The sequence below is a fragment of the Colletotrichum paranaense genome (genome assembly GCF_030867605.1).
Source record: "Colletotrichum paranaense strain IMI 384185 chromosome Unknown Scaffold_3.1, whole genome shotgun sequence".
Classification (NCBI taxonomy): Eukaryota; Fungi; Ascomycota; class Sordariomycetes; order Glomerellales; family Glomerellaceae; genus Colletotrichum; species Colletotrichum paranaense.
In genome coordinates this window covers 3,661,532-3,681,344 of record NW_026848961.1, presented here as the reverse complement: position 1 = coordinate 3,681,344, position 19,813 = coordinate 3,661,532, and the positions used below count along the sequence as shown (strand labels likewise).

The window sequence follows — 19,813 nt, the reverse complement described above, 5'->3', positions numbered from 1 at the left end:
GCCATGGCCCGGGGAAAGTCTTCACAAAAGTAGCCGTCGCAACCCTCGGCGGCAAGCGTAAATGAGGTTCAGCTCAATGGGGCTGCCGTGGTTTCCTACCCTTAATTTTCCATCGATGAAGGCCTGCGAGTCACACACGTATCCTCCCTCGACTTCCAAATAATGCTCATAGACCATATCTCGTAGCTCCCGTGGGAGGCCGAGAAAGTTAAAGGAGACACCCACTGCTGCCAATGGCGTTGAGTCAGAAGAGGTTGCGACAGTGAATGCTTCTTTGGATCTTCTCTGATCAGCAGTTTCCTCGAGCTTTATTCAGAGTCCCACTGGCAGAATTATTGGATTGGTGAGAGCAGCAGCGTCGAATGGCTTGACACTGAGATGAGCCGGTGTGGGGAAGATACACCGGGCCGTAGATCGATCGTCGACATACAGGATCACCTCAAAGGTATCCTGGTCCAACTCAATACAGGGCAACCAAACACAAACGACTACCTGGAGCTCTTCGACACACTGCTAAACGATTAGATGCTGGTGATGCGTTCAGAAGATAAGACCTACCCAGCAATGCTGATGTGGCAACAAAATGTGATGAACTCGATTCATTGGCTGTGGCTTTGGAAGGGTTGAAAGACGGGGATCAGCTAGTCTACTGTACCTGAAGAATGAGTACACAAACAAGTAAAAAAACCACTGGGAGGATGTCACTGACTTGGAAGATGCAGACCTCGCTTGAGTAAGTAGTAATGTATCCTATTACTGCGCTCAATCGTTATTTAGGTCGTCAACCTAAGCTGCAGTTCGGATAGTGGGGCAGCCGATCATGAGCAATTGCTTTTTGGCTTCTATGCAGTGTTTCTTTTCATTTGCTTTGTCCCAGTTGAAGCGTGGCTCCTTGTCTCGATTGGGCGCAAAGGAGATCCTGGTGTGGAGCGGCCGGTGGTCTGAATCGAATCCAGGTACTGACAGCGCTCGAGTGGGATGAGCCCGAGACTCAAGCCTCTGACCGGCAAAGGCCAAGTCAATCGTGGTTGAGAAATCGCCGGAGTCGGTAGCCGACCGTAATTAAGTCCTTAGGCCGGGTGGTAACAAGCATCGCATGCCTGCCATGCTTGTTGCCTGGTGAAGAATCTCGGCGTCTTTCTCAACTTGCGCAACCCCATCTCCACCCCATCCCGGATGGTGGAGGTTGAACTCTCCAACCAATATGGCACTTTCGTCAGTGACAGGATGATCTGAATCTGTCAATAATTTTGACATGGAGATGGATTGCTTGTTGTTGTAGATGTTATGAATCGTTATCTCGCCGCAGGATGTATTGAGAAACAAGGAAGCTACCGAGCTATAGTGGTCATTATCATGTTCCCGCCAATCGATCCTCCAGTCGCTTGGATCGATCGACTGGGTAACATAAAAACCGACAAGCTTGACTGGAACAGGGTCTTCTATCGTTTTTGGGCTGTCTTTTTCCAAAAGCTCTCTTGCTGGGAGATACTCAATGTTATAGCCTGGACATGATTTCCAAGCGAACTCTGATGGAGGGTCTTGGGTGGCAACGACGTCTGGCGGAGGATTCATGTGTGGAATGTGGTCGACGAGGTAAACCATACGGGCGGGAGAGCGTTTGAGGTTCACCTGAATTAGGTCCAGGTTGTTGGCGTAGTCCGAGTCGGAATCGGATGCAGATGCCTCGTCATCCTGCGCCTCGTGCCGGCGAGCACTTGATGACGAGGTCGAGACCTCATTATCTGGCTAAATACTCGTTAGACACTTTTACCACTGTACGCTCTGCAACTGAGGAAATTCGCACTAAACTTACCTTCTCTTTCTGTGAAGTTCGTTTCTTATGCCCCTTTCTCTTCTTGCGAGTATGCCCCATTTCAGCGAACCTCAACGCTGAAGACGGCCGACAATGTGACGATGGTGAATAGATAAAACCAAGCCTAAAAGGCGTCAGTAAGCAATCGGCTCATCCCGGGATGCTTAGGCATACTAACCCAGGAGAAGATTCTCCACTTCACCAGAGCGAGACGTGTTGCGGGCCTTCATCGGGAGTTATGAATACGGTCCGAGAGCGGTGAAGGGAAGACCGGTGGAAGGAAGGGCTAGGAAATAGGTTAACAGATGGAGAGAGAAGCAAAGAAAGAATATGGCGTTGGAGCACCCGTGGGACGCCATGGGACATCCGCATCGCTCCCCGAAGCAGACGGTACCCCCTGGATAAGACCGACCTTTGGTGATGCAAACCAAACCAAGAGGTATCGTGGTCGAGGAGCAGCTCGTAAGAGAATTATACTAAACGGAAGATTCGGCGTAAGGAAAGTGGAGGGCAAAAGGGCAAAGGCCATTCATTGTCATGACTGAGCCCGCCCGGTTACTTTCTGTTAGTCTTCTGCTTTACACAAATGACATCGGATTTCAACCCGATAGCCTCTACACTTCTGATTATTTTGTAAAATAATTTCAATCGTTCAATTGGGAATGCGTCACCACATTAGGATCTTGATCAAGCGGAGGTTCCGAGACTTGACAGTGCGATGGAGCGGGACCCGCTCCGGGAGCCCGGGCGGCGGCTGCGGCGCTCTTATCGATAAGGGCCGTCTGCCGGCCCGTCCCAAATCAGTCTAGTGAGGGGCACCCCCACCAAAAAATTCGTCTTCACCGATGAGGGTTGGCCAAGTTAGCTGGGTGCAGTGACAATCTAATTGCCAAAAGTCTTGCTCTTAAACATTTGTCTACAGGTCGAGCCTCTTCGCAAGAAAGAAAAGGAAAAAAACCACCACTTACTCAATACACCCCTTCCTCACAACGCCATATCTCAAGATGGGAAAGAAGAGAGAGAGAGACGAGGCCAAGCCTGCGGAGGATGTCAAGATGGCCGATGAGAGCTCCGACGATGAGGTGAGAGACGAATCACTCACGTTCCCACACCAGAGACCATCCTACTTACTGAGAAAACAAGGACTTTGACGTTGTCAACGTCGATTTTGAGTGGTTCAACTTCGACCCCGAGGTCGACTTCCAGGGCACCAAGACGCTCCTGCGCCAGTTGCTCGACGTCGACTCCACGCTCTTTGACATCTCAGGCCTCGCCGACCTCATCCTGTCCCAGCCCACCATCGGCTCGACAGTCAAGGTCGACGGCAAGGAGAACGACGCCTACGCGCTCATGACGGCGCTCAACGTCCAAGAGCACAGCCAAAAGCCCGCCATGGCGGATCTCGCCAAATACATGATTGAAAAGTCGCAGACTAACCCGGCCCTCGCCGCCGCCGTCCCGCGGGTGCTCAACGACAGCGGCGCGCAGGTGGGCCTGGTGCTGACGGAGCGGCTCATCAACATGCCCTCGGAGATCGCGCCGCCCATGTACCGCATGCTCGTCGACGAGATCGAGGCCGCGGTCGAGGACAAGGAGCCCTACGAGTTCACGCACTACCTGATCCTGTCCAAGACGTACCAGGAGATCGAGTCGACACTCACCGAGACGGAGAGGAAGGGGAAGAAGGCCAAGGCGGACACGGCGCTGTGGCACTTCCACCCCGAGGACGAGGTGTTTGTGAAGCACGCGGTGGCCCACGGCTCATTCCAGTTCACGAATGAGGAGAAGGCGGTGGCGGACAGCAAGCGCGCGTTCCAGGAGATGGGTGTCAAGTCGCACGGCCACCTCATCTTGATTGAGGCTAGCAAGTGGGAGGGTGCAGTGCAGGCGGTGGAGCAATACCTGAGCGCATCTCAATAGAAGGAGGGAATCCCCCCTAAAAAGAAGTAATATGATTTTAAGCAATTGTCTTTCATTTCGTAGTCTATTCTACAGGCTCTAATCTCTGCATGAGGTACTCGACCTCAACATCCTTGGTCAGGGGTATCACAAAGTCTTTGTACATGGCCACCACAGCATCGGCGTCAATCTTGGCCTGGTTCTCCGGGCCTGCTCCAATGGAAGGGTCGGTTCCGTAGGTCAACACCTTGAGCCTAAGGCGCTCGAGGACCTTCTTCTCCACGGCGGCGTTGGTGATGGCCTCGGCGATGCCCTCGCGGTCCTCGGCCTTGATGAGCTTTGTGTACTTTTCCGGATCGGACTGGAACTTGGACTCGGCGACAAACTTGCCAAAGTGTATCCTACGGGAGAGGGCCTGGAGGCAGGCAATATCGCAGGTAGCCGAGGAGCCGTAGTTCTCCTGGGACTCGCCGCGGTCCTCGCGGCCGAAATCGGGGCAGAGTGCGGGGAGGAACTTGTCCACGTAAAAGTCCTTGATCTGGTTGTTGACGTTGACGTCGTTGGGGTGCAGGATGCGCGGGTAGTGCAGGGGCTTGAGGATCTGCTTCTGGACGGCTGAGGGGAAGAAGGGGTACTCGTCGGGAGAGTCGTAGCGGCGGATGATGGACTGCAGCTTCTCCTGTTCGCAGAGGTACCAGTCCATGAAGCTCAGTTCGCTGTTTGGTATGTTGAGCGCTCCGGGGACATAAATCGTTTTATTACGAGCAAACTGGGCCCGTTCAATAAGGTGAAAAGTGATGGTATCTTCGAGACGACTGTTTGGTCGTTGTAGTTAGTTGTGAGTCAACAACCAACATTGGAGGTTGGAGGGGGAACCGACATCAACTGGTAGCGAATGCGGGACAAATCCAACGCCTTGGAGGGGTCCGATAGGTCAATGAGAGAGTCCATTTCGTCGTCAATTGATTGAAAGCCGGTTGGATATTGGTAGACCAGTCCCTGGGAGTGATGCTGGTGCGCAGAAGGAGTTTGGACGACGGGTTGGGGCGGGTAACGCATTCGGACTGCTTATTGTCGGGTCGTAAAGGGGAAAAAGCTTGACGGTCGTGAGGATTTGGCTGGGTGCGGGCGGGTGACAACCGAGGCCGATGACGCTCCCAGCGAAAAGGGACAAGTCCCCGGCGGGCACTCCAGAACAGAAAAAAAAAAAAAGACTCGTCCCAACGCAGCACAAGCGCGAGGCTGCCCGTCTCCGACCCCCCGTGCACTGCACCTGCAGGTCGCTGCCCCCAAGAGATCGGGTGGCTTAAGCGGGCACCAATCAGTGGCCCCTGCCATCCTTCACAGTTGAAGTGGCCCCCCCAAATCTTGCAGCCTCGTACCTCGTTAGCGTGCCCAGGTGTCCCGTGTGCCCGTGTGCCCCGTGCAGGGAGCTTCTCGGGTGTTTAGCGCGTCATCCAGAACAGGAGGCGTCCCCAACCGGGTTCTTGCCGGGATCACTGCTTGGAGTGTGGATACGTATCTGATTCTCGACCGAGACGACAAAACTCGATCCGGTCGACAAGAAGCACAAACCCGGAGCGAGCTGTTCCCACAACGCCCAGCTGCGAAATCACCACCTTTCCTCCTTTTCCGCCCCGTTCGTCCTCCCTCGCCTCCTCCCCTTTGTGCCACTCATTGTCGCGCACATCGGACGGGAGAGCACACGTACGCATGGCCGCCTCGGATCACGACCAGTATGGCTTCCACGACGATGCGGCCGCCGGAGACGACCAATCCGTCTTGTCTGTAAGTTGACCTTTGCCACTCGCGTGACCACTTTGTCCGTCGTAACTTGGATGATTGACCAAAGTGTCGTATCGTTGCCTAGACTCGCGGTATAGAAGCATTCGGGCGCAAGGTCACGACAACAGCAAGCCATTTGATGGGTCCTCTGTCCGAGCAAGGGAACAGTAATCATCACCACTACCATGGCGCCCTGGCCGAGGTTCACAAGCAGCTCCGGCGGCCAACTATCCAACGAAGCATGTTTTCCATGGCAAAAACGACGCCGACAGACATGGTCCGGTCCAAGCTGTCCACGACGGAGATCCAGCATCGCGCCCTGACGTATTTACCCGACGAACTGCTAGCGAACATTCCCGAGAGTGACAATTCCTACTCCCTCTTCCAGGGTTTCAAAGCGAGCTTCCCGGACCTGACCGAAGAAGGTAGGAAGCACCGACGGCGGGTATCGAGGGGCAGGAAGCTTTTGGAGGATACGGAAAACACTGCCGGCACACCGCAAGCGCTGCACAATCTGAAAAAAGACAAGGCCTCGATGATGCACGAGCTCGAGATGCTGGGTGTTCGGAAAAACATGGCAAGTAGTGAGATCCGTGACATCGACAACAAAATTGCCAATCTGCACGGTATGCGCCGGATCATCCTGGACAGACTGGCCAACTTGGAGCAGGAGGAAACATTGCTGGAACATGACCGTGAGTTGCACAACCATCTGAGCTCTTAGGTGACTTGCTCGGTACTGACTAGCTCCAGTCATGGATGTCGAGACACGGTTAGAAGACGCTCAGGAGCTTGTCGACGAAGCCGAGTCGATTGCGATAAACACACCTACGAAGACCGAGGAAGACCTGGCTGGTGAGGATGACTCTGGTTTCATGTCACAGTCGGTGTACGAGAAGCTCCCAACAACAGCTGGCACACCTGCATCAAAGGCAAAGAAAAGAGTGGTCCGCCGGAAATCGATGCCAATCTTGCACGAGCATTTTGAAGCAGGCACGGCTATTAGGGAAATTCGCGCGCACCAGGATACGATTACGGCTCTCGACTTTGACGCACCCTTCGGAACAATGGTGACTTCGGCCATGGACGACTCGATCAGGGTCTGGGATCTTAATGCTGGACGATGCATCGGTTTGCTGGATGGGCATACGGCCTCAGTTCGCACACTGCAGGTTGACGACAACTTCCTCGCGACCGGTGGCATGGACGCAACGATTCGACTTTGGGACTTGAGCAAGGCACACTACGACCCCCACGGAAGCCAGTACGGAAGGGACGAAGATGAAGATGGCATCGCATTTGAGAACCCCGACGATGGACCGGTTGAGCCTCCTGAAGGAAGCATGAGAGATTGCCACCTCTACACCCTGCAATCTCACGTTGACGAAATCACGGCACTCCACTTCAGAAACGATACGCTCGTGTCCGGCTCGGCAGACAAGACATTGCGACAGTGGGATCTCGAAAAGGGCCGATGCGTTCAGACTCTGGACGTTATGTGGGCTGCAGCGCAGGCATCCGCGTCTCTCGGCAGTGAAAGCTCCTGGAGGCAGACGAACCGGGCACCCGCGCAGCAAGCCGATTTCATCGGTGCCCTCCAAGTCTTCGAGACTGCTCTTGCCTGCGGTACTGCCGACGGCATGGTTCGGTTGTGGGATTTGCGAAGCGGACAGGTTCACCGAAGCTTAGTGGGACACACAGGACCGGTGACGTGCTTGCAATTCGATGACGTTCACCTTGTGACTGGCAGCATGGACAGGAGCATCAGAGTGAGTTTGGTCCTGCTTCATTCAACCTAGGGCATTGCTAATCATCAACAGATCTGGGATCTCCGTACAGGATCTATCTACGACGCCTACGCGTACGACAACGCTATCACAAGCATGATGTTTGATGAGCGGAGAATCGTCAGCGCAGCAGGCGAGGACGTTGTAAAGGTGTACGATAAGGTGGAAGGCCGCCAATGGGACTGCGGTGCGGGCATCTCTGATGCCGAGGAGGGCAAGACGCCTGCCGTCGTGGAGCGTGTACGTGTCAAGGACGGCTACCTGGTGGAGGGACGACAGGACGGTATTGTAGGAGTATGGACATGTTAGAGTATACAGAACCCCCTTTCAACAGAGCGAATACAACGCGATTATGACACAGGCAGAGGATGGGAAAGCAATGCAACGCTGAGGAGATGTGATGAGGTGACCCGGGTATATTGACATTTAGACATAGCAATGCTAAAGTCTAAAACCCCCTATTTTCGACTCTGAGAACGCAGCCGTTGAAGCTATGCAGCTACGTATGTAGGGGTGTTCATCCGACATGCTCCCGAGCTAAAATGCAGGACGTAATTGCCATATCAGACGGAGGGAGACCCGCTCAACCAAACATCTCCAACTTTTTTTTTCTCGTACCTTTGCATCAATTACCCACGCCAAAACCCACCAGACTTAATCCAGCATCCGGCTTCCATGAGAGCCTTTTATACCATCACCAAGAAGTTCCAAGAGAGTAAAAGGGGGCGTGTGTATGAGGGCATAGAAGAAGGGCTCTGGGGGAAGAGGGAGCTTCGAAATGTCCGTCTTTGATAACCCCGCCCTCATCAAAGAGTGCAGCGGTGCAGTGGCTTCAATCTACGCGGACGTCGTCGGCCACCTCACCGCCGATTTACCCCGGCTTCCGCGACCGTTTGAGAGCATTACCGAAGGACACAGTCTGGAACCCGTTGGTCCGGAGATTTTGAGGATTGTAGAGGGGTTGGCTTTTGAGGTTCTGGGGCTGTGCGCGGCAGCGGGCTATAGTGTGGATTTGAGCGACTATACAGCAGCAGCAGCAGCACCACCGCCGCCGTCACCATTGTTAGGAGGATCGGAGTCGGTGATTGAGCGTCTCGACGGAGAGATTGAGCGGACCTACCGCCGGTTTTACGACTATGTCTACGCGGACCTGCCGTTTTGTTGGAGGTTGTTGTATACGGAGCTCAGTCTGCTCAAGTTTTCGGCGGTGGCGTTTTTGTATGTTGCCAAGAGGGCGTCGCGGGGCGGGAAGACGGAGAAGAAAGATGAAGAGGAAGAGAGTGAGGAAGAGGGAGACGATGAAGGAGAAGTGCTGGATGATCTCGTCGCCGTGCTAGACAAGGCGCTCATCCTCGCCGGCGGGGCGGGCTTGAAGCGCGGGAGGAGGACGATTTCGAGATTACTCGGGTACCTCGACGACGCGGCGCCATCGTCTTCACCGCGTTCGCCTCTCCCGGCGAGGTTTCCTTCTTCGCGGACGTTTACGCCGCCTGTGACCCGGCCTATTCGTGCCGTGGATCACTTGTCGATGTCGGCGTTTCAAGCGTACCTGGACGGTCGGTCTCGTCTAGACAAGGAGGCAGGTGTGGGCGAAGACGTAGACATGGGGCCGGAGCCGCTGGTTCTGACGTCGCTGATGACGGAGTGGCCTGCGCTCTCTACGAGACCGTGGTCGTCGCCTGGGTACTTGATGTCGAGGACGCATGGCGGGCGGAGGCTTGTGCCGGTGGAGGTCGGGCGGAGTTATGTCGATGAGGGGTGGACGCAGGAGTTGATTACGTTCCGGGAGCTGTTGGCGCGCGTGGTTGCGTCTGGGTCTCCGTCGACTGCAGCATCGACAGCGACACCAATTACGACGAGGACAACAACAGCAACAACGGGGTCAGAGAAGGGAACAGAAAAGGGCACGACGTACCTCGCCCAACACGAACTCTTCGCGCAGCTCCCGCACCTGCTCAACGACATCCTCACGCCGGACCACTGCTTCACCTCGCCGCCGGCGCACCCGCTCAACAAGGCCGCCGACAAGCCGGAGCTCGACGTGCCGTTGGTGAATGCGTGGTTTGGCCCCGCGGGGACGATTACCCCGTTGCATACGGACGGGTATCATAACCTGCTGTGCCAGGTTGTCGGGGAGAAGTACGTGCGGTTATACGCGCCGCGGGATTCGGAGGCGTTGTGTCCGAGGGGGTTTGATGGTGATGACGATTTCGACGCCGACGATGGAAACGAAGGAGAAGAAGGGGGTGAAGATGGAGATGGAAAGAGAGGTCAGGGGGTGAAAAAGGTGGACATGAGCAACACTAGCGCCTTTGACGTCGGCGCCGTGGAGGGCTGGGACCCGGACACGGAGGGCCGGGATCCGATGGAGCTCGAGGAGTTTCGGGGGCTGCGGTACTGGGACTGTGTGCTCGGCCCGGGAGAAGTGTTGTATATTCCCATCGGGTGGTGGCATTACGTCCGCAGTCTGAGTGTGAGTTTCAGCGTGAGCTTTTGGTGGAACGGGGATCATTATGTTGGGCCGCAGGGGAGGGGAGACGAGTGATTTCATAACTTTGAGCCTCTCGAATAAGAGGTATATGTATAACAAGCCTCGGTCATGTTTTCATTCCATCATGTCATCTACGTTAAATAGTATTCATCAACTACGGCATCAGCTCGCAGCAGCAGCAGCCTCATCCGCCTCGGCACTCTCCCCCGCGCCCCCCTGCGCCTGACGCCTCGCCTTGGCCCCAGCTTTCAACTTCTCCCACTTTTCGCGATACTTTTCCAGCGTCCGCGCCATGGTGCGATTCTCCTTCTCCAGCGCCTCCATGCGCTGCATCGCCATGGCCATCTGCTCCTCGAGCTCCTTGTTCCGCGCCTTTAACACGGCGTCGGTGCTCGACATGCCACCACCACCACCACCACCACCGGTAGTAAAAGGAGACGCCCCGACCGTCGCAGGCGACCCGGGCCGTCTTAGACGAATACTCTCCGCCAGCGCCAGGCTCGAATTCTGCGCCGTGGCCTCAAACGCGTGAAGCCGTTTGCTCAGCTTGTCGAGCATGTCCTTGAGCCCCCTGTTTTCGAGGTAGAGCTCCTCGACGGTGTTTTTGAGGTTCTGCTCTGTTTTGGGCTTGCTGGCGGCTCCCCGACGTCGGGATACGCCGGGGGAGGTTGGTGCCGCCATCATCAAGGACGGAGACTCGCGGGCGTCGACGAAGTCGTCCTCGTCGTCCTCGATGAGGCTGTCACCTGCGCCCCCTCCGCCACCGCTGACGCCGCTGTGGAGCGAGGCCTCGAGGCGGCGCTTCTCCTTGTCTGCAAAATTGAGGATGTTGGCGTAGGACATTGTGTGTCCGCTCGTTGGGACGACGTAGAAGGAGTCGTTGGGGTTGTTCGCCGAGATTGCGCGGAGGGTGGCGCGGGAGTAGATCTTGGAGAGGTCCGGTTCGGCGGGGGCCGCTGGGGAGGGTTTGAGTCTGTTGCTGCGCTTTGCCGAGGCAGGTTCGGGAGGTGTCTCGGCGTGGGGTTCGGGGACGGATGACGACGAGGTGATTGACGAGGATTCCTCGGTGATGAGGGGTAGGCCTGCGAAGGCCAGGGGCGCGGAGAGGCGGTTGATGATGTTGCCAAAGGTGCTGTAGAAGCGGGAGTATCCGTCGTCGCTGGCGGGCGAGGCGACTTCTTCCGTCTTTTTGGGCTCTGTCTCCCTTCGCGGGGAGTCGGCCGTTGGCGGGATCCATCCCGGTTTGCCGGACTGATCGAGGACGTTTTGCATCTTTGTCCTCGAGCCGTCCCGCCGGGCTTGGACTTCCATGTTGCCCGGCGCCTGGTCGTTTGTGACGCTCGGCGGGATGGGCTGGCTGCGGTTCCTGCTCCCACGGATGCCTCGCGCCGAGGCGAGGTTGCTCGCGATGGAGGAGGTCATCTCGCGGCTCGGGTACCGGCGCTGCTGCGCCAGAGACGGAACACCCTTCACCGTGGCGACGGGGCTTCCGCCAGCGGACTGCTGCTGTTGACCTGATCTGGACTTGGTACGGCCATCATCGGGTGAGGAGACATCGCTCGTGGCATCGGAGGCTTGCGATTCCTGCTTCTCGTCGATGGTCTCGGAGGAGGGGTTCTGGCTGGCGGCGGCGCGACGGTCAAAGGGTATCTTGAGGAGTTCGGCGAGGCGCTGGTGGTGCTCTTCGAGGAGCTTTAGGGTGCGGAGGGCCTCGATGCTGGAGGTGGAGCGGGCAGCGTTGGCGAACTCGCCGGCGGCGAGGGCGTGCTCGTTGATTGCTACCGTCGTCTCGGATTGATGCTGGGCGTTGGAGGCTGCTTTGGCATGGTCATGCGCCTGGGTGATTTGCTGTTAGACCAGTGGTTGCTAGAGACATTGTTTCACAGGTGCCTTTTAGGGCTGAGGTTACCTTGACAAGCGAAGACTCGTCCATCGCGTAGAAAAAGAACTGTAGGGCTGCCTAGGTGGGCTGCCGGTGATGTGTCAAGGGACGGGGTGCTGGTGCCAGTTCGGTTTCGGAGGTCGGTTGGGGGTTGGTTCCTGCTCCAAGTCGGCTGTCCGCACGTTTGCTCTTGGATCACGCGACCGCCTCAGACCGATACAGACGGTGGTAGTGGAGGGGAGGTGGAGGGATGTACGGATATGCGCCGATGGAGGTACGGAGGAGGTCCAACGAACCGGCCTTTGATGTTCGGTGACCGGTGGTTGGGTCGGGGTGTTGCGGTCGCGGAGGTTTCCCCAGAGTCGCTAGAAGATGGCCCCCGCTTGTTCTCTTCTCCGGTTGCAGTCAGGTGGTGGGCAGTGGACAATAGGCGCAGGAGCACGCGGGACGACGCTTGGTTCGCTTCCAGTTAGAAGGGGGCTAAAGGGGCCCAGATTGGGCGGTTGGAGTACGTAAGCTTTCCGTTCGTCAAAGCGTCGTCTTCCCGCTGGCGGCCACCCACGCACCTTGCCAAAATCGTCAAGGTCCAAAGGAAGCGAAGAGACCGATCCCACGTCACCAAGTGCTAGTAATTGCCTCAAGCGACTTGTTGGAAGCTAGCTTTACTTACTCCGACTAATGACATCTCGATGATGTTGCTAGAAAATTCAAAAGAGACTTCGGACGGCTTTTGTGAAGGGAAGTTGGTGCCGCTGTACCACTGCAGGGCACGCTATACAAAGCACCGAGACAGTCGAGCAGATCATGATACTGTATCTATAGTAAACGTTAGATTATCAAAGTATTCAAGCCACCAGTCGTCACTTGCATTGCCAAATTTGACATGTTGATGAAAAGTCAAGTAACAGCGGTGCAAGGTCTGGAAGGTAAGTCGGTAGGAAGTGACTCGTCAATCCAGACGGTGACGATGACAGTAAGTGCCGGAACTGAGACAGGCCAACACTTTGAGAGATTCTGAATGACGCAAAATGCATGTCAAAGGAACCCAGAAACTTGGGCATCGTGTCTGCGAGTGTTGGAACTTGGCTGCGCTGTGGCTGCCACCTGTTCCCCGCCCTGACAATCGCGAGAGGGGACGGCATTTGTCCAATATCCAGTTGCGCGGTGTCTCGTCGCTCCAGAGACGAGCCTATCACGACGAAGGAAAAAGAAGGGCGAAGCACCAATGCAAGCCGCAGACCGTAACCCGCGAGACACGATTCGCACTTGTGGAGGCCCCTGACGTAGCTATGGTTCCCCCCCGGAGCCAGCACCTGATCCAAAAGGGCAACCCAACGGCCACAACCGTCCCGAATCGGGTCAGTCATCGAAACCTTGCTGGGAAAACCATCTGCAAATCTGCCAGACGTGCATGCATCGCCAGGAGGAGGAGTGCGGACTGGCGGACTGATTCGGGCTAGGTAGGTGAGAAAGGTGGGATGAAAGGCTCCGGGCCAGCCGTTGATACGCTGGTTGGGATCTGCTGGTCTCTCTGGTTCGACCTACCTAAGGTACGCCAGAGACCATGTGGTGCTGATGCATCCGGCTAGAGTGGAATGGAGCTCTTCGGCCGGTGGTGAGATGTGATCTGAGCAGTGAGCCGAGACGGGAAGTCGGGAACTCAGGAGATGCTACTTGGTTCTGTTAAGGGGGCACGCCTCACACTCAGCCACATAACTACTCCGTGCATACTCTTCAGTTTGCCGGGGCCTTGGAGAGATTGACTTTGGGTGCATCTGGCGGAATCATCCCGATGCAGGTCCCAGATCCCAGGTGCAATTCGCAGGTGGAAATTTATGGCATGTTTGGCTGGCTGGCTGGCTGACGTGGAGATGGAATGGAGATTTGCATATTGGGATTGCGCAGTCGCCAATAGATCCACCAAAAAAGAGATGCCACTGCCCACTTCACTGAACCAAAATAGCAGCGCAGTGTCTTTCCCGGATCACGGGTGGCGGGTGTCAATCATATAATGCAGCAGTAACATGGTTTATGGGTGGCTCAGGTCTACTGTGTATGGAGGCTGGCCAGATCGACGGCCCCAGATTCCCGATTCTGAGGGATTCCAGGCCGCTCGTAATAATGGAGAGCTGTCGGCAAGCGGGCAGAAAGAAGCAATCGGCTGTTATGCCCGTGTGAGTTTGCATTTGGTTATTTTGAGGGTTATGAGGAGAGGAGAGGAGACGGGGGAGAACAGGAGGAGGTGAGAAAGATGAGCTTATGTAATGGGGTTGCACTAACAAATCAAGGTACCCCATCCGTTTCAAGCCAAGGAGGAAGGAGGAAGGAGGAACCCGCCTGGCCCAGGAACTTGCCTCGCCTCCAGTGACGATGACGCTCTTCGTGGAAAGAGAGCTCCGGCTTGGTGGTTCTTGCCTTGGCCAGAGTTGAAACTGACGACCTGGGTTTGAGGAGTGCGACGGGAACCTCTTACCTTTGGTGCGAATAGAAATCAAGGTGGCAACCAGAACCTGGACCTCCTTCCTTGCCGGGTTTTTTATCTTCATCTTCCTTTTGGGTCCTTCGGCTCCGGCACCGTCTCCAGAGAAATTGCAAACTTACCCATTTTCCGTGAAGTGCGAACTGCGAACTGCGAACCCATCTTTGCTCTCACCCATGGCCTGACCCATTCATTCTTTCATTCACTCACCTTTTCATGCTTGCGCTTGCACTTTGCACCACCTCACAGACTCACAAACAAGAAACAACATTAAACGGGGCCCCGTCTGTATCGCATAAACTCGGAAAACGACACAACACCCGCGGCTTCGTTTCCAAATAATTCACCGTCATACACAAACAATACACAAGGTCTACAGCTACAGATACCGTCTACACCCCTACCTCGCATCGCACCTCCCTACGGGTCCTCTCCAGGCTTGTCTTGCCTTCTCGACCTTAATTTCCATACTGCCAATTCCCTGCACCCGCGGACCATGATCATCGTGCCCACTATTCGCAACCAATGCGCGTATAGCCTTTGACAGCAACAACCCGCCAGACTGCAGACACACATTGCTCGGAAAAGAGTACGAAAATTGCGAGCTTCACGATCCTAGGAAATCACCAGAACCCTGGCCCGAGAAACCATGGACACCGCCAATGAAAGCGGAGGAGCTCTGAGCAAGCTGCTACCAAAGTCAATCGCTGCCAAGCGCCGCCGCAGAAAACAAGAAGCCCAAGAAGATGAAGCCGCTGCCGCCACGGCCGCTTTGTTGATAGGGGTCAAGGGGGAAGAAGTTACCGCTCCAGCTGTTACGCCTCCAGCACTCAGAGACGACGATGCCAGCCATCTATCTAACAGACGCGACAGCGGCTCTTACGTTCATGACACGGACAGCTTTGGATTGGAAAAAGACGGCTCGACAGGGTTTCCCGACTACGACTACGGCCACTACCCCGAGCACGGCCACGCCGCCCACGACGCGGACGATGCCAGCACCGAGGAAGCCACGAGCATGCTGTCGCTGGACGAACCTGATATTGACGATCTTCAGTGAGTAGTGTTGCTTTCCCGCATGTTTTGTCTCTCTTCATCTCTACTGGTTATGTTCACCTTTTCCTGCTTATCCCTAACCCCGTCTTACCTATCCACCCACCATCTTACCTTACCTATCTTACCTTACACTACCTATGCACACGGTTGGGGCTGGCTTCTCTGCACCCTCATCCTTCAAATCTTCCCACCACCTTACATATGTATGCATCCGAGCGCACTTGTTCCGTGCTCTTCACCACCACCTCACAAGGCCACGTCTTTTCGCGTGGCGCATTCCCCCCCATCGTTCAAAATCGTCACTGGCGTCTCCATCGAATGACAAGGCGAGCTACGAATAGTACCTAGCTGCTATTACTGCGGGTGCTACGCAACTCGGCCCCAGTCTGCTGGCACAACCCGCAACGGCGCCGTCTCTCTTTTGTGCATATCAAGTGGAGAGACAGAGAAAGGACAGCGGGCTTAGCGTCCGTAGTAGGCTGCTCTGGCCATCCTTGGTCTGACAGTTCTCACTGGTCCGGGGGGTTCTGGGACTGGGAGACTAGCAGAGTCGGAGAGGAGGGGGGGCTGATGCGCTCTCCTCTCCTCTCTCTCTGCTCCGTGGTCCATGGGTCTCAGCTCCCCCTCATCCACTCTCTGCGGCAATCGCCGTATGACAGCTGCCTGGGGGTCCCTTCAGCACATTTAACTCGTGTCCCTGACGAATGTTCCATTTCAAGCGAGTGCGAACAAACGGGGTCAGGGTCGTCCATGTCTCCCCCGACCACCTCCTACTGTTTCGTCTCTCCATGTAACCATCCATACAATACCAACTATCTAACCACGACGATTTCCGCCCCCTCTCATTAGATCTCTTTCTCAGCACTCTCGACCAAGTGCCATATCGACACATCCTTCGCAAATAGGTTACTTGACTACTTCTTCCCCTATCGTTCAGGCAACTCATTTGCCTGAACCCCAACCACAGATACTGGACGACCAACTCTCCCAGATCGCCTCGGCGCGATCCACTCTCTCCTCTGCCAAGCGGACGCAATCCGTCGAGTCGTCGACAGATTCTTCTTTGCGCTCCAAACGCAGTTTCACAAGTCTTGTGCCACCAAAGAAAAACACCACGAGATCGCCATCCCCCGTTGGCCGTCTCAAAGGTGTTTTTACAAAGTCAAAAAAGACTCCCAGTGCCGCCACAAGCCCCGACCGGTCCCTGGGCGGTGACGAAACCCCCGACCACGACCGAGACACGCGGAGAACAAGAGACCGAGGCAGAGCCACTGCTTCCACCTCTGACCTCACCACAACCACAAAGCCGTTTCTAGACAATCCGACCCCGCCACAACCGAATGCGACGAGCGACGCAGATGCATCTCGCGTAAAACAATCAACAACGCATTCACCTGAGCGACGTCGCTCCAGGGCCTCCACAAACACATCTCGAATCGACACCTCTTTCGTACCCCAAACCCCGCCCAACGCCGACAAGACGCCCGTCATCGTCAACACCCCTCCGACACCGACCGACCACAACGCACCCTACGCTCAATCTCCTCCGCCGGCCCCAGCTCCGCAGCCCGCTCCCGAAGTTTCTGTCACTGCCTCAGGCAACACGAATGGTGGTTCTGCCACGGGTACTATGCTTGCTCACCGCAGGGGTAGATCAGGATCTGGAAGTATAGGGCCTAGCAAACTGTCCAACATAACCCTCGCGCCTTTGACGCCCACCCCCGAGAACGGGACCGCAAGCAACCCAGGAACTCCATCCGGCGGAAGCGGATTCTTTTCATCCGTCTTTTCGGCTGCGCAAAACGCCGCGACCTCGCTCACAAGTACCATCCAGAATACCGGCATAGGACCGACCCCTCCCAAGAACAAGAACGTAGCTAAACCCCCCGATATCAAGATCGACGAGCAGCCCGAGGTCGAGCCGCCACCTCCATCCGCAACAGGCTCGACCATGGAGAAAGAGCCAGCAGTCAAGACCATTGGGTCGGGCGAGCTCAGCCTCAGTCAATTAGGTATAACGGACACAGCCAGCAATGCAGGAACGCCCATTACAGCAAAATTCCCCGAATCGGACGCACGAGCTAGAAGCGAGTCAGCCCCGACAGACGCTGCCTATGCCGCTGCCACGCGTGACCTCGGAGTAGACGACGGCCGAAACGCGGCGAGACCTCAATCACTGTACGATCCAGGAAGTGCCGGGGACCGAACCCCTCCGCAAGGCAGCATACACGAAGACAAGATTTCAGGAGTCCAACGAAGTGGAAGTATTCGAAGCGCCATTGGACGCCATCGCAAGCGAGGAAGCTCAGCTGTGTCGGGAGGTACGGCTACTACTATTGGCGCTGCCATTGCTGCGGCTAACGCGTCTCTTGCTCACCCTCAAGCCAACGCGAGCGTACCGAAACTTACGGGATTCGCGGTTGCGAGCAAGAAGCGCAATCGAGATTTCCATGGATTTTTCAAGAGCGTGCCCGACGACGATTACCTCATCGAAGACTACAGCTGTGCGTTGCAGCGCGAGATCCTGGCGCACGGCCGCCTGTACGTATCCGAAGGCCACTTGTGCTTTAGCAGCAACATCCTCGGCTGGTCGACCACGCTTGTCATGAGCTTTGACGAAATAGTAAGCGTTGAGAAGCGCAGCACGGCCCTGGTTTTCAAGAACGGACTCATGATCACGACCCTACATGCCAAGCATATTTTTGCCAGTTTCACCAGTCGAGACTCGACTTACGACCTAATTGTCAATATTTGGAAACTTGGTCACCCGACCCTGCAAAGCTCGCTAAACGGAGTGCAGCTCGAGGGTACTGGTGGTGACAAGACAGAAAAGGTTGACGCGAATAGTGCAGTGGTAGCAGATGTTGATGATGGTAGTTTGTCCGGCACCGATGAAGAAAGTGATTCTGGCGATGACGACGACGTTTACGACGAAGATGACGACGCAGAGGACTTGCAAGATGTCACGCAACTGTCAGAAGTCAACGCTGAACCCGAAGGTGGAAAGACCGTCTCTCGCAAGGTATCTGGTGCAGGTGCTAATGGCGCTGTCGCCGATGTCGTCAAGGAGGCTGTCGGTGCTGCTCCAGGCGGCAATGACTTCCCTGGTCCGGCCACTCATGCGCCAACCGACTGCGGAGACTCCGACACGCACTACGACAGGATTGTCGGCGACGATGTCATTCCTGCGCCCTTGGGCAAGGTGTATAACTTGCTCTTCGGCCCAGCCTCGGTCACCTGGATGACAAAATGGCTCACTGTTGAGGCCAAGTGTACAGAGTTGACCATGGAGGACAAGAAGGGGCTGACTCTCGACAATAAGTCTCGGTATTTCACTTACATTAAGCCTCTCAATGGTGCCATCGGTCCGAAGCAGACAAAATGTCTTGTAACGGAGACCTTGGATCATCTTGATTTTGAGAAAGCCATCAACTTTAGCGTCACCACACAAACCCCAGATGTACCGAACGGCAACATTTTCAGCGTCAAGACCAAGTACTGTTTGACGTGGGCCGACAACAACTCTACCAGAGTACAATCCAACTGCACTATTGAGTGGACGGGCAAGAGTTGGTTGAAGGGTAAGTTGAAGTTTTGGTCTACGTCGATGGCATGAGCTAACATGATGAAGGTCCTATCGAAAAGGGAGCCAATGATGGCCAGACCCAGTACTGCAAAGACCTTTTTGCTAGTCTGAAATCAGCTGTGTCTACTAAAGCTCGCGCTGGCGGTGCGGGAGCGGGCTCAGGCCCCAAGGGCAAGAAGAAGAGCAAGAAGAGCAAGGCGGCCGGCTCAACAACAGACGCCGAAGACGAGCAGGTTCGTCCAAGACATGTTCCCAAGACGAATTGGGGTCCATTGGAGCCTGTCCGCGGCATTCTCGAGCCAATTCTCGACATTGCCAAACCACTACTCACGGGCAACATGATGTATGGCCTCCTAGTTGGCCTTCTCGTTGCTACGTGGTTTGGCTTTGGCCTGCCTGGCAGACAAGCGTCTGGAGACATGCGCATGTATGGTTATCCGGATCGTCTTGCGGCGTACGACGAGATGTGGAGGCGCGAAGAGAGTGAACTTTGGGAGTGGTTGGAGGAAAGAGTTGGGTTGGAGCGCTTGCACGAAGGCAGCTTGCCCATTCGGAAGCGAGCAATGGAGCCAAGTACTGTGGAGGAGAGGGCCAGAGAGGATCGTATGGATGAGCGTGAGATTGAAGAGGCAATCAAGGTGACGGAAGAGAAGCTTAAGGTGTTGAAGGGCGTCATGGACAAGAAGAAGCCAACATCCGGTTGAGGAAATACCCTAGGAACGGGAGGCGGAAAAGTGCAGCGAGTCAGGTTACGGCACGACACAACGTGTCTTCTCATTTCTATGTTTTATTGTGTAGCATATTCAGTAGCGATGCCGACGAGCAATCAGGGCTTGAGTAGATCAGCATCAGCAATGTCATTTTATATCGACAACCCACTTGTCAGTCGTGCCGCAAGGTCTACGATGGCGATAGATGCGAAGCTGTGGCATGGTCAATCCTCTTCAGTGCCAGTCAAATTCGCTAACTTACCTACTGTGAGAGCCAGTTTCTTGATCGGGATTCAAGAGACAAAGGCTGTTTTATCTTACT

The 19,813-nt window shown here is 55.5% G+C and overlaps 8 protein-coding genes across 8 annotated transcripts; 5 read left to right on the top strand and 3 right to left on the bottom strand.

The window, feature by feature from the left end:
* Positions 1-1,285: 1,285 nt before the first annotated feature.
* On the bottom strand, positions 1,286-1,876 carry CPAR01_04814 (uncharacterized protein; the record flags this gene model as incomplete). The annotated part of the gene is made up of 3 exons (XM_060489094.1): positions 1,286-1,339; positions 1,420-1,749; positions 1,817-1,876. 3 exons carry the CDS (start codon positions 1,874-1,876, stop codon positions 1,286-1,288), a joined length of 444 nt encoding a protein of 147 aa, XP_060353300.1.
* Positions 1,877-2,820: 944 nt separating this feature from the next.
* On the top strand, positions 2,821-3,736 carry CPAR01_04813 (uncharacterized protein; the record flags this gene model as incomplete). Its single annotated transcript, XM_060489093.1, has 2 exons — positions 2,821-2,898; positions 2,960-3,736. The coding sequence occupies 2 exons, from the start codon at positions 2,821-2,823 to the stop codon at positions 3,734-3,736; spliced, it is 855 nt and encodes a 284-aa protein (XP_060353299.1).
* Positions 3,737-3,800: 64 nt separating this feature from the next.
* On the bottom strand, positions 3,801-4,666 carry CPAR01_04812 (chorismate mutase; the record flags this gene model as incomplete). Its single annotated transcript, XM_060489092.1, has 2 exons — positions 3,801-4,530; positions 4,596-4,666. The coding sequence occupies 2 exons, from the start codon at positions 4,664-4,666 to the stop codon at positions 3,801-3,803; spliced, it is 801 nt and encodes a 266-aa protein (XP_060353298.1).
* A 564-nt stretch (positions 4,667-5,230) lies between these two features.
* Positions 5,231-7,596, top strand: CPAR01_04811 (mitochondrial division protein 1; the record flags this gene model as incomplete). Its single annotated transcript, XM_060489091.1, has 4 exons — positions 5,231-5,503; positions 5,586-6,195; positions 6,254-7,269; positions 7,321-7,596. Coding segments are annotated over 4 exons (2,175 nt in total), but the record flags the coding sequence as incomplete, so codon positions are not given.
* Positions 7,597-8,065: 469 nt separating this feature from the next.
* On the top strand, positions 8,066-9,832 carry CPAR01_04810 (JmjC domain-containing protein; the record flags this gene model as incomplete). The annotated part of the gene is made up of 1 exon (XM_060489090.1): positions 8,066-9,832. One exon carries the CDS (start codon positions 8,066-8,068, stop codon positions 9,830-9,832), a length of 1,767 nt encoding a protein of 588 aa, XP_060353296.1.
* A 108-nt stretch (positions 9,833-9,940) lies between these two features.
* CPAR01_04809 (uncharacterized protein) lies at positions 9,941-11,711 on the bottom strand (the record flags this gene model as incomplete). Its single annotated transcript, XM_060489089.1, has 2 exons — positions 9,941-11,626; positions 11,688-11,711. The coding sequence occupies 2 exons, from the start codon at positions 11,709-11,711 to the stop codon at positions 9,941-9,943; spliced, it is 1,710 nt and encodes a 569-aa protein (XP_060353295.1).
* A 977-nt stretch (positions 11,712-12,688) lies between these two features.
* CPAR01_04808 (uncharacterized protein) lies at positions 12,689-13,110 on the top strand (the record flags this gene model as incomplete). The annotated part of the gene is made up of 2 exons (XM_060489088.1): positions 12,689-13,018; positions 13,066-13,110. The coding sequence occupies 2 exons, from the start codon at positions 12,689-12,691 to the stop codon at positions 13,108-13,110; spliced, it is 375 nt and encodes a 124-aa protein (XP_060353294.1).
* A 1,678-nt stretch (positions 13,111-14,788) lies between these two features.
* On the top strand, positions 14,789-19,485 carry CPAR01_04807 (GRAM domain-containing protein; the record flags this gene model as incomplete). Its single annotated transcript, XM_060489087.1, has 3 exons — positions 14,789-15,195; positions 16,045-18,776; positions 18,827-19,485. 3 exons carry the CDS (start codon positions 14,789-14,791, stop codon positions 19,483-19,485), a joined length of 3,798 nt encoding a protein of 1,265 aa, XP_060353293.1.
* Positions 19,486-19,813: the final 328 nt, after the last annotated feature.